This window comes from Panthera leo, chromosome A1, assembly GCF_018350215.1.
Source record: "Panthera leo isolate Ple1 chromosome A1, P.leo_Ple1_pat1.1, whole genome shotgun sequence".
Lineage (NCBI taxonomy): Eukaryota > Metazoa > Chordata > Mammalia > Carnivora > Felidae > Panthera > Panthera leo.
Genome location: NC_056679.1, coordinates 6,718,289 through 6,731,905, shown reverse-complemented (window position 1 = coordinate 6,731,905; position 13,617 = coordinate 6,718,289). Strand labels below are relative to the sequence as shown.

The 13,617-nt window shown below is 42.9% G+C and overlaps 1 protein-coding gene across 5 annotated transcripts in view; it reads left to right on the top strand.

Annotated features, from left to right (window-relative positions):
• The window catches only part of USP12 (ubiquitin specific peptidase 12), a 102,232-nt gene that overhangs the window by 67,290 nt on the left and 21,325 nt on the right, over nucleotides 1-13,617 (top strand). For 3 of the 5 annotated variants that reach the window (XM_042938161.1, XM_042937917.1, XM_042938077.1), the window contains 2 exons: nucleotides 2,116-2,329; nucleotides 11,737-11,966. In XM_042938161.1, the coding sequence (XP_042794095.1) occupies nucleotides 2,116-2,329; nucleotides 11,737-11,966 (444 nt within the window). Of the gene's footprint in view, nucleotides 1-1,560; nucleotides 1,593-2,115; nucleotides 2,330-11,736; nucleotides 11,967-13,617 lie in introns of those variants that run through there. The other 2 variants (XM_042937998.1, XM_042938251.1) reach the window with 2 other exon arrangements.

Genomic DNA, 13,617 nt, shown 5'->3' with positions numbered 1-13,617 from the left:
AGAAAGACAAGAGAAAACTTTGATGTTTTCCTTTGATGTATTAGTTTGCGACTTCCCATGGAGACGTCTCTTTTTTTTAAATGTCATTTTTCATAAATTTCTATGTAGTCAATTGCAGTATTTCTTTTTGACGAAAGTTGGCTCTTGAATCCACACAAAAAGATATTCCAGGCTAATCTATATTTGTGTATTTCCTGTCCCAGACCTTGTATAGATAGCCATATCTGCAAGGCATCCTAGTTTCTTTTTGCGGGTAAAAGGTTTTTAAAGACTATAATCTGTGTGCCAGGGAAACTTGCTGCTGCTGCTAGGCCTTGAAGTGGACAGAAGTTGAACACACGCACACACACAGAAAGACATGAGTTTATAATTGATAACTTCACATTCCAATTTAAGTTTACAAGGCTTTTACTCTTTATTACTGTAGCTTTTTTCCTTTGCATTAATAATTTTGGTTCCTAAGGATATTAATGTAAGTCTTTGCTTGCTTTGTCCTTCAGAAATCTGTAGGGGTTTCAGAATAACAATGTCAGTAGACTAATTCTAACAATGCGACTACTGGATGCCATTTGGGATTCCTTTTTTTCTTTTTATTCTTAGACTATTTCCGTAGGCATGTATGATAAAAATTCTGTGTTTTAAAATTGCTTGAAGTAATTTTTTGTGTGGTTCTCCCCCAACTTAATGAACATTTAGTTTTCACTGATCTCTATTTCCTTTCAGTTTTAGGAATTTCTTTTTTTTTTTTTTTTCCTCTGGGTACTTCTTAATTTATTTTTTAAAAAAATGGGTGCAAAGCAGACGTTTTTAAAAATGTGCTTTGAATTCTCTCCACTCTTCCTTCTTTCCTTATAAATAACCATTTTTATTAGCTTTTAATTTATCCTTCCTGGTTTTAAGCATAAGCAAAGGACATGAGTTTGACCTTGCTCATTATTAAAAGTCTCTGCCTAGCCTTTTAGGTTGGTATGCGTGACTTCACTGCATGATGGTGCTGTGAGAATTGCCTTCTTTCCTTTTTTATACTCTCAAGGTACCCCCCCCCCCCCCCCCAGGTCCTCCTGGCTTTTGGGTGTTTTGTCAGCTGACCTTGGGAGCCAGTGTCTATTAATGGGAAGGGAAAAGGGAGACAACAAATGTTTGTCAAACTATGTGTCAGTTTCTCTTAAGGTAGGAGTGTTTTCCCCATTATTAAAGAGTAGGAAGTTGAAGTTCAGTGAGCTGTGGTTACACATTCCAGATCACATGGCCGGTAAGAAGTTGAGGATTTAACTCTGCACCTGACGCTCATTTGTAATATATCCAGAATGATGTGACCCGGCATCTCAGCATTTCAGTGGTGGTTGTGCTGGCACGCTGATGATTTTTTTTTTTTTTTTAAGTGTATTTATTTTGAGAGAGAGGGAGCGTGACCTGGGAAGGGGCAGAGAGAAAGGGAGAAAGAGAGAATCCTAAGCAGGCCCCGTGCTGTCAGTGCAGAGCCCGACGCGGAGCTCAGTCCCACCAACCCGTGAGATCACGACCCAGGCCGAGATCGAGAGTCAGATGTTAACTGACTGAGCCACCCACGTGCCCTGCTGATGGTTTTTAATGTAATATTTCACAGGATCTCATTTGACTTTGCTTTTTGTTTTTATTCCTTGAACGGCACTTAAGAATCAGATAGAAAACTTTACTTTTGTGTTTTTTTAAAGAATTTTTGAGAGCTATGTTTTAAAGTGTATCATATACAAATGGTTGGTTAGTATCCAACCAACATATAATAATAGTGGGAATTGAAAAAGAAAAAATTACACAGGATTCTAAACCTTAACTACTTTGTTTAAACTATATAATTTTTTGAATTTGTTTTCATAAAGGCCAAATTTATCGCATCTGTTTTCCTTCCATTTTAACCTGCAACCAATGCCTGGAGCATCCATTTAATGTTAAAAAGGCAAATTTGCAATCAGAATAATTATTTCTACTCTCAGATACCTTTTAATTTATGAGGGTCATAAATTCCCTGAATTCCCTGTCTTGTCTCTGTTTTCTTAATTGTACACGTGGAAATTCTTTCTCTTGAAAATATGTTGCCCCAAATTTAACAAGATTTTTTTTTTTTTTCTATTCTAGTTTGGGAATACCTGCTACTGTAATTCAGTTCTTCAAGCACTTTATTTTTGTCGTCCATTTCGGGAAAAAGTTCTAGCTTACAAGAGCCAACCTAGGAAGAAGGAGAACCTTCTTACCTGCCTAGCAGACCTCTTCCATAGCATAGCCACTCAGAAGAAGAAGGTTGGGGTGATTCCTCCTAAGAAGTTCATAACAAGATTACGGAAGGAAAATGGTAATTCTTCTACTTCTGAATATATTCTTATGTAACAGGAAGGGTAAATACGGCACACTGTAAGTCAGTAAGCACTGACCAAGCATCTGTTTTATGCCTGACAATATGTTAGCCATTGAAGAGACCAAAGCTGATGTTCCTGTCTTTAAGGACATGCCAGTTTAGTGAGGAGGCAGCCACACAGTAATTAAAATGAGGTGTGATTCATTTTGGAAGTATGTTAGACAAAGACCAAATTTCTTTATGCCAGGAGATAGAAATGATTTTTTTTTTTTTTTTTTTTTTTTTTTGGCCTGCCTGACTTTTCTATCAAGAGTGAAGTATTATGGGTTTCCCCCCCCCCCCCCACATTATTGTTTTGGTAATGCTTTCCATACGTTAACCCTTAACCCATTCTATCCTTACAATGACCTGATGCAGAGAGCCTGTTATTTCGCCCATTTTAGCCGTGAAAAGGACAAAAGCGAACCTTTCCAGGAGTCCTACCCCAGGGAAAGGAAAGAGCCAGAACAATAAAACTTTTTGGCTTAGGGTAGGTGGTTTTAACTCCACTCACCCCTTTAACAAAAATAGTTACTGATTAAGCCCCGCTTTCCTTTTCTCTCTTAAAATGTTTTTCACTTAATTTTCACAGCAAGCCCCTATGTTAGACATTATTCTCTCTCTTGACATGAGATGATTGACGCTCAGAGAAGTAAAAGTGGCTTGTCGGGGTCCCATATGTCTTCCTGATGTCTAAATCCCTTATTCTGTCTAGCAGGGTCTGTTAAAGAATTCAAATGGGACTTAAATAACATGTGGAATTCTGTTTTGTTTGATAAAGGCATTTAAATCATTGTAGAAATAAAATCGAGTGGTATTTTAGTTTGATTTCTTATCAAAAGATAAGAGATAAGATTTGAGAAGTCTTTAAGATTGGTTATTAAACATACTACTGAATAATCCTGTCCTTAGCTGCCGCCATTCATTATCCCATGAATTGAGATAGGCCTCGTGGGTCAAATCTAGTTTCCCAAAACATAACAAGACGCTGAAATAATGTGACAATAGGCTGTTTATTGTTCTTGAGTCTGATTCAGGTGTTAAAAGATTTTATCTCCTCCAAATACAGATACAGAGCAGTGGAACGTCGCTCACAAAAATAAATCTTTTTAAGTGTTTCCCCTATGAAAGCCAAACATCTTTACTTTCTCAAATTACAGAATTGTAGGGTGTCTTCTGTTTTTAAGGACACCACAAACAACTCCATTAGAGAATGGCTGAGTGATTCACGTCCTCTCTGTCTTTTTTGTCTGTACTGGTATGAAACTTCAGAAATTTTGTCCCGGTAGAAAATTCACGTGCATGGTAATTGAACATGCCATCCTTTCAGTGATTTTGTCAGCATTTTAGAAACGTACAACATCAGAAAGCTGAAACTCACACAGAATACACGTTCTTTTTCTTTTTCACTGAATAGTATATTTTTCTTGACATTATCGCTCAGTGTATTGTCTGTGCTCTTAGTTGGGGCTGCCGTAACAAAAATACCGTGGATTGGGTGGCTTCAACAATAGATACCTATTTCTCACCGTTCTGGAGGCTGCGAAGTTCAAGGGTAACGTGCTGGCAGCTTCCCCGTGTGATGTCGGCCCTTTTCCTGGTTTGTAGGCGGCTGCCTTTTTGCTGTGTCCCCCACACGGTGGAGAGAGAGAAGCAAGCTCACTCCTCTCTCTTCTTACGAGGGTGCCGGTCCCAGCCCTCAAGACCTGAAAGTCCTTCCAAAGGCCCCATTTCCAAATAGCATCGCTTTGGGGTTTAGGGTCTCAACCTACGAACTCTGGTGGGGGCACACGCATGCAGTCCTTAACGTGATTGTTAAGTGTGCAGTGACTTGTTAAGTTTAGATTCACTCCTAAACACGGAGCTCAAGTTACTGTGCTTGGAAAGGTGTGTGTGGATTTATGTATTTGTTTGTCAAAGCTGGGATGTTTTTAGAGTGTTTATTGTTTTTTGTTTATTTTTTTTTTTAATTTTTTTTTTCAACGTTTTTAATTTATTTTTGGGACAGAGAGAGACAGAGCATGAACGGGGGAGGGGCAGAGAGAGAGGGAGACACAGAATCGGAAGCAGGCTCCAGGCTCCGAGCCATCAGCCCAGAGCCCGACGCGGGGCTCGAACTCACGGACCGCGAGATCGTGACCTGGCTGAAGTCGGACGCTCAACCGACTGCGCCACCCAGGCGCCCCGAGTGTTTATTGTTTTTTAATAATTCGGTGTTTTCTGAAAGTTTTTATATGTTGAGGCAGAGTAAATTGGCGCACCGTAGACTTATTTTGTTGAATGAAACTGATCGCAGAATGAGTATTCCAAACTTATCTTTTTGTAGTTTTGTTTCATTTTTCTATACCTCAGGAACAATATGGAATGGAAAAGCATGTTTATTATTCGATGTTGCTGGCTTTTGTATGTTTTGAAATACAGTTTTGCCTTTCGATTCTTTTCCTGATAATCGTGTAAAGGAGAAGAGGAACATACAAATTAAAGAGGATTCAGGCGCACCTGGGTGGTTCAGTCGGTTAAGCGTCCGACTTTGGTTCAGGGCGTGATCTCACGGTTCGTGGGTTCGAGCCTGCGTCGGGCTCTGTGCTGACAGTCAGCTTGGAGCCTGGAACCAGCTTCGGATTCTGTCTCCCTCTCTCTCTGGCCTTTCCCAACTCCCACTCTGTCTCTCTCTCAAAAATAAACATTAAAAAATAAATTAAAAAAAAATACAGAGGATTTAATTGTATACACCCTCCTGAGATTGTCTGCTAGTTGTTTTTAATCTCTGGAACATTGGATGCTGCCTGTTTCAGAATTACCACTAACTTTCACTGTTGGACTCTTGTTCCTTTTTTTTTTATTTTTTTTTATTTTAGCACATGTGGGTGAGAGAGGCGGAAGGAGGGAGGGAGGGGGGGCAGAGAGAGAGAGAGAGAGAGAGAGGGAGGGAGGGAGAGGGAGAGGGAGAGAATGAATATCTTAAGCAGGCTCCACACGCAGCGCGGGGAGCCTGACGTGGGGCTTGATCCCACAGCATTCAAGACCTGAACTGAAATCGAGAGTTGGATGCTCACCCAACTGAGCCACCCAGGCACTCCTGGACTGTTGTTCTTAAATCCTTTTTCTTCCATGTTACGCTGTAAACTTAAGGTTTTGCATTTTCAGTAGATACTAGCTCAATATTGTGCTAATCGCTGTTGCTTTATATTACTAATCATTCTGATATCCCTTGGAAAGAATCTGTATTAACTTCAGTAATGGATTTGTGTTTTCAAAATTTTAATTCGTGTTGCCTAATCACAGCATATGACAACTGTGGCATAGTGCTTTTATAGTGTGATAGATGCAGTGGTGACACTTAGTGCTTTTACGGTATGATACAGGGCTAACACTCGCTCCATAACCGTGTTACCTTTGATGATGGGAGACTAGCTGAATGTTTGTATTGGTTAACTGTTATGTATTTAGCTCCTGCACAGCACCAGAAACGAGGAGCTGACATTCTCACGGGGAAGGCACTCAATCGTGTCATATAATGTATTGGCGCTGTGAAAACAAAACAAAAACAGGGAAAGGGGATAGAGAATGAGGGAGTTGATAAGTTTTGTTAGATCAGAGAGTTAAAATGAGAAGCCATTGGAAGATCTGGGGCAAAATTGTTCCAACTGGATAGAATAGAAATCGCAGTTGCCCTGAGGGCTTGACGGACAGCGAGGAAATTAATGTGGCTGGAGTGGAGTAAGATAAAGATGGAAAAGGGAGGGGCCTGGGGCTTGGGTTTTATTTCGAAAGTCGTGGCAAGGTTGGGGGGTGCTGAGCAGGGGGTGATAGGTTTTGATCTGCATTAGAAGGAGATCCCTGTGGCTGCTGGGGGGGGGGGGCAGCTTGAGTGGGAGCAGGGAGACCATCCCAGAGGCTACTGCAGTCATCTGGGGTAAGAAATGAAGCCCTCTCTTTCACATCGCTAACTCCCTATAGGCCCTCTATTATTTTCGAAGAATTAAAACATAGACGGGTGATCGAACTGTGTGCTAGCCGGCATTGACTCAGCTGAAGAGTTGGGGATCGGTTAGGTTGGGCTTGAAAGTCAGACCCGCTGGTGCCTGTAGCTGTGCTCTCAGACTCGCTGGATCGTCACACTGTTGTTTTGGGCCAGATTTGTTCCTCTCCTGTCATCTTAGCTGTTTCAGCCCCCATTTTTGTTCGTTCGTTCGTTCGTTCACTCATTCGTTCGCTCGTTCATAAAATGTCAAGCACATCTAATACGTGGCAGGCACTGTTCTAAGTGCTGGGGAGACAGCAGTGAATGGGTAGAAGTGGTCTTTATTCTCGAGAGACCTGTAAGAACGTAGCAGTGGCTCAGGCGATGTGGAGAGATACTAATGCAAATATACATGCATATTTATATGTATATGTTTTAAAGCTTATTCATTTTGAGAGAGTGAGAGACAGAGCATGCAAGGGAGGGAGGGGCAGAGAGAGAGAATCCCAAGCAAGTTGAGCACTCTGAGCGCGGAGCCCAGCGCGGGTCTCGAACTCACAAACTGCAATATCGTGACCTGAGCCAAAGCCAGGAGTCGGACGCTTAACCGACTGAGCCACCCAGGCGCCCCTGTATATATTTAAGTGTTGGTCTTCCTTAAGTGAGGAAATAATTAGAAGTCACACCTATTGGGGCGCCTGGGTGGCTCGGTCGGTTAAGTGGCCGGCTTTGGCTCAGGTCATGATCTCACGGTCCGTGGGTTCGAGCCCCGCGTCGGGCTCTGTGCTGACAGCTCAGAGCCTGGAACCTGCATCAGATTCTGTGTCTCCCTCTCTCTCTGCCCCTCCCCTGTTCATGCTCTGTCTCAAAAATAAATAAACGTTAAAAAAAATTAAAAAAAAAAAAGTCACACCTATTAAGTAGGTTTGAGTAAATAATTTCCCACATTCATTTTAATCCTTTTTCTTCAGAAGGAGCACAAAAGATTTTCTGTGTAATAAAAGCTACTAGCTATTTCTGAATTAGGAACAACACATAACATTTTTAAGTGTTGATTTAGTTTTCATTTTTTTTTTTTTTTGCATTAATGTTGCAGCTATATTAGAACTTTAGTCGTCTGTACTTTCCATATACATTTATTTAATAATGAAATTGTCTCTCCCACTAGACTGTCGGTTCCATGACGGAGGGAACCCATTTGTTTTTGCTCTCCATTGTATTCCCAGCACATAATCCAGTTCCTGGCACATAGTAGGTTCTTACTGAATATTTGTTGACTGAATGAGTGAATTTGTTTTTAATTTGCCAGAACAAGCTGGAAGTCCACCCTTCCCATTACGCTACTTAGCAGAGAAGAAAGCAAACCATAAGGAAACCAAGATTTTAGGAATTTAATATAATACAATTTCCAGGGATTATCCTGTGGCCATTTAGTTGATTTTTCTTTTTTTTGGGGGGGGGTTCCTGGTTAATGTTTTTAAAGTTGTATTGGGTGCTCTTAGGCATGGCAGGATTCTGGCATATACAGCATACTGTATTTATAGAAAATGGACTATAAATTATTTTAAACATTTCAGCAAAATGCTGAAAGACTATTTTCTGGTTTACTTTACATCTCAGTTCCAGAGCATTCGAGTCAGTGGAAGTATGTCTGTGAGTGTGAAGTCATTGTTCTGTGTTTTAAAAAAAAAAAAAAAAAAAAACAACACCCAAAAAAAAGATGTTTTAAGTGTTCAAAAAGCAAAAAGATTTGCACATTTTGCTTTACAAAAATAATTATGATTCTGAAAAACATGCATAGATGCTAAAATAATTTTTAACAGGAAAAAATAAGACTTCATTATTATTTTTCTTAGCCAGAAAATTTTTCATTTAGATCTTTGTAGGTATTCTTTAATTTCGTAGTTTAAGAATTATTTTTTAATTTGAGAGAGAGCGTGCGTGCGAGTGGGGCAGGGGGGCAGAGGGGAAGGGAGAGGGAGAGAGAGAGAGAATATCTGAAGCAGGCTCCATGGCCTTAGCGTGAAGCTCAGTGCGGGGCTCGATCCCACAATCCTGACATCATGACCTGAGCTGAAATCAAGAGGGGGTCACTCAACCGACTGAGCCACCCAGGTGCCCCTGTAGTTTATTTTAAATATTTATGGCAAAAAATGTACTCCTTAAAACTTCGGTTGTAAAAAATGCTTGATTTAGTGGAAAAGAGACTAGATGACAGCATAGAGCCTAGCGTGTAGAGACCCACCATAGTGATTGTTCCTGCCTCACTCCGCTAGGTCCTTACAGTGTCTGTAAAATATTTGTACTTCCTTCCTCTTAGTGACTCTAGCATCATTTACTTCTGTGTCTTACCTTAGCGGACCTGGGAGGCTCTCGATTTGTGGCCCGGGGATGGATGAGTAAGTGAGGGATGAAAAGGGAACTTCAAGGGGTCAAGTGCACTTGAGGAAGCGGCCCGGACACTGAAAGTGTCAGGGTCAGTGCAGGAGTCGGGATGAACAAAAGACACCATGAATCAGGCCGTCCGTCGGTGAGGGAGGGGGAGGCGGTCGGTGAGGGAGGGGGAGGCGGCCGACGGCCACAGAAGGATGGGGCTTAAGGCCAGATCTTAATAGCTTTTTTGACTGAGGGCGAGGGTTTTTAATATGCAGATGACATGGGACGATTTAGAAGTGGCCGCAGGGAGCTCAAAAATGCCAAAGGTTGGAGACGTGGGGAGTTTAGAACAGAAACTGGCTCCTGGAGGGAACAGCAGAAAGGGCCGAGAGAGTAGCAAATCCCAAGGTCGAGGAAGGACGTAAGGGACAGTAAATGAACGACAGTAATAGAGGATGGGAGCCTAGGGTTGGGGGACGGAGTAGTATTTTCAGGGATGAAGGATTATTGCATCGAGAGGCAAGGTGAAAGGTAATTGACTTGACTTTTCCCAACTTTGGCCCAGACCAGTCCAAAGGCGGAACCATCCAAGGTTTCTGAGCACGACTTGGCTTGGTCTGAGGGATGGAGTAGATGGCCAGGGGGGTCTGCAGTGGAGGGGGCTCTGTCACGGTGATGGGTGTGGTGCCGAACTTCTGCTGGGAGCGGGGGAGGGGAATGGTGTCACGGCGCTTGGCTGCCTCGCGGGCAGAGACCGTTGCACACTCGGAACACCAAATTACGCATCAGTAGATGTTAAGTCCACATAGGCCGATGCACTGTATCTTAGGGCTCAGGGCTGTTACTGTTCTGAGAAAGAACATAAGGGGTTTGTTTAAGGCTAATCGGGTCCCTCAGGGCAAAGCTTACAGCAGAGAGATGAAGCGTGAACAGATGGATGCTTCCTGTGTGGCTCTTAGTACATTTTTTTTTTTTTAATTTTGTTTTTGCATTTATTTGTTTTTGAGAGACGGAGCACAAGCGGGGGAGGGGCCGAGAGAGAGAGAGAGGGAGACACAGGACCCGAAGCGGGCTCCAGGCTCCGAGCGGTCGGCCCAGAGCCCGACGCGGGGGCCCGAACCCACAAACCGCGAGATCGTGACCCGAGCCGAAGTCGGACGCTCAAGCGACTGAGCCACCCAGGCGCCCCTCACTCCACTCTTCACATTGTTGTGCTTGACTTGAAATCCAAGAGAGGTTGAGTCAGTTGCCTGTGACATGCATGTAATTAGTGGTAGGACCGTCATCGGAATCCCAACAGTCTTGCTGTAGCAACTGCACCTTCAATCTGATACTTTTTAAAGGTCTTTCTGACGCCAGGATTGAAATCATTCTTTTATTTTCTTTGAGTATACCTCCCCAGTGAACATTCTCACCTGTTCCCATTCTGTTTGTACAGTGACTTTGCAAAGGAACATGGTATTCCGTTTTACGGACCAGAAAATTAAGACGGTTTTGATTACCATGAGGTTGAACGTCTTTGCGTGTTTCTTAACCTTTCGAATTTAACTTCTATAAATTGTTGATTCCAAGTCCTTTCCACACTTTGTATTTCCTTCGGCTCAAGCTCTTTCTGTGTTGAAGAAGTTAATAACTTTTAGGTTTTATGGTTTTTTGTAAACCTTTTCAATGATTTCTAATCCAGAGGATTTAACTTTACGCAGTCATAACTGTAGCTCTTCTAAAATGGAATATTTTGTTTTATCTTAGACTCTCCCGAAGTTTTCTTCCTAATTTATACTCTTTTATTTAAAATACGTTAACTGTAATCTTCCTGGAATTCGTTAAATGGTCCTCGAGGATCTATCAAGGTAAAATTTTCCTGACCCGGTACCTGCTGCACGTGTTTGACTAAGCCGCAGGCGTCCGTCTGTCTGTGCGCGGCTCAGTCACCCCGCCTGCCGGAGTCGGGACTGCCTGGTTTGCATCTTGGGCCTGCATTTCCCAGCAGCGTGACTTTTCCTCTCTGATCCCCTTCCCTCATTTGAAGGATAACCATAACGATGTCGCAGCGGTGTTCAAAAGACCCAGTGGGACCCCGCCTGTAAAGTCCGTACCTTTCAGTGTCAGGTTGTGTCGGGTCAAGCGCAGGGTAAAGCAGTATTTCCATCACATTGACCCATTTGTGTAGCTGCGGGGCACCTGTCACCTTTGGAAGGGCCTTAGGGACCATCTGGCTCGAATAGGTCATTGGTGACACCACTGTTGCCTGGACCTGACTGCAGCTCAGACTCGCCTGGAGGACCTTTGAAAAGTCCCGGGTCCCAGCCCCAGCCCCCCCCCCCCGCCCCCCGACTGAATCCCGAGGATGCACAGCCCAGTGATTCAGAATTGCAGCAAACTTTCTGTGTGGTTCTTAAGCATTTGGCTTCCCATTGGCAAGAGGTTGTCCGGTGTCAGTTTTACAACTTGCCACGTCGTAATATTTACGGAATAATACAGCGGTTTCTGGTCCCTTCCATATGTTACGTAAACGTACAAGGCGGGTTTTGCCCTTTTCTCATGGATCGGTTAGTATCGTTTCTCTAAAAGGAAAGTTCTCGGGGCGCCTGGGTGGCGCAGTCGGTTAAGCGTCCGACTTCAGCCAGGTCACGATCTCGCGGTCTGTGAGTTCGAGCCCCGCGTCAGGCTCTGGGCTGATGGCTCGGAGCCTGGAGCCTGTTTCCGATTCTGTGTCTCCCTCTCTCTCTGCCCCTCCCCCGTTCATGCTCTGTCTCTCTCTGTCCCAAAAATAAATAAAAAACGTTGAAAAAAAAATTAAAAAAAAAAAAAATAAAAAAAATAAAAGGAAAGTTCTCATCTCAACTGTCTTTTCTCCAAATTTAGTCCTATTTCCGTATGTGAAAGATTGTCTGTTTCTTGTACGTGACCGACAATGGCAGACGTTCGTGCTTGGTTCTGATAGACTATGAGATTCTCGTTTTAAATCTAGTTTTAATGAAGTTACTAATTCTGAAATAATGCCCTAATGTATTTTTGGTTTTAGAACTTTTTGACAACTACATGCAACAAGATGCCCATGAATTCTTAAATTACCTACTAAATACAATTGCTGATATTTTACAAGAAGAGAGAAAGCAGGAAAAGCAAAATGGCCGTTTACCTAATGGTAATATCGACAGCGAAAATAACAGCAGCCCACCAGACCCGACGTGGGTTCATGAGATTTTTCAGGGAACATTAACAAATGAAACCAGATGTCTTACTTGTGAAACCGTAAGTATATGATAAAATTTTAGAGGGAGCAAATTTACTTCCTTTTTACCGAAAGTTCTTTGGAGGATGAGTGAGAGAGTGGAACGCGAGGCTGGAATTTCTTAGGTGTAGGATAAACGAAGATTAAAGATGTACCTGTCACTTGAAAGGGATCTGTCTACACTTTTTCCATAATGTTGCTTATTAACAGTGAATACCTGCGACGACAGAAAAAGTAACTTCCTGCAGTTTTGGACCACAGTTGACCCTTGGACAATAGGGGGTCGAACTTCCTGGGTCCACCTGTTTGCGGATTTTTTTTTTTTTTTTTTGGATACAGTACCGTAAATGTATTTTCTTCGTAATGTTTTCTTTTCTCCAGCTTACTTTACTGATATCACGATACAAAGTGTGTGTTCATCAAGTGTTTACGTTATCGGTAAGGCTTTTCTGGTCAACAGCCGGCTGTTAGTAGTTAGCTTTTTGAGGAGTCGAAAGTTACGCCCAGATTTTCAACCGCAGCGGGGGTGTGGGTTGGGGAGTTCGGTGCCCCTGACCCCCCTCTGCATTGTTCAAGGATCTCAACCGTGTTTGATTCTGTTTCAGTAGAAGAGGCCAGAGAGCCGGGTTCTGGAAATTCTGTGTCCGTGTGTCAGGCAAGCCCGTAAGAAACTTACAGGTCAGGGAGGCACATGCGTTTGTTTTTCCTTTCCCTACAGTTATGTGTCTCGTTGGAATAAAAACTAAAGCGTATTTGTTATACTCCGTGGGGAAGGCACCCGCTTGCTGGATACTTTGTAAAGACGAGCAGTAGGGAGGAAGCCCAAAAATGGATTCCACTGGATTCCACATGGGATCGGATAACTCAGTCCTTTTGTTATATCGTTACCTCGTTACCTCATTTCTCACTTGAGGAATGAAAGATCAGACTCTTGTTGAATCAGGCATCCACTACTCAGTTTTGCCAGTTGAGCCAACAGTGTCCTTCACGGCATTTCTTCCCCTGCAACCGCATCTGGTTAAGAGTTTGCTCGAGCGGTGTGCGTTTCATGTAGTTGTCATGTTTTCTCTAGCCGCCTTTAATCTGGAACATTCCCGTAGTGTTTTTGGTCTTTTATGACATTCGTTTTACATTTTAAAAGAAGATGTGCCTCCTTTTTAAAAACAGTTGAACATTGCTCTTACCGAGTTTGCCTGATGCTTCCTTCTAATTAGATGCGGGTGCGTTCTTGGCTGGAGTGGTCAGTTAGTGTTGTGTCCTTCTCAGGGCATCCTGTCTGGGCACACAGTACCCACCTGCCTCTTGATGGGGAAATTAACTTTGATCTCCCATTCAAATTGTTGTTCAGTTTCTCCGCTTGGTGATGACCGGCCTTTATGCCCTTGTAACTAGTGGGCAGTCTGTGGGGAGACACAAATACCTTGTTCTTCATCAACATCTCCCCTAGGATCCAGCATCCGCTGAGGATTTTTGCCTGACTCAGCCGTCAGCATGATGGTCGCACTACTAGTTTTAAGAGGAGAGGAGCATCGTCCAGGGGAAAAGAGAGTCCACGGCGAGAAAAGATCAGATGTTTTATGGATGTTTGGAAGAATAACGTAGTTCCCTGGTTGACTAGATCAGATAAACTTGCACTGGCGGAGGCTAATAAGGAGCCGTATTCTTCTTTTT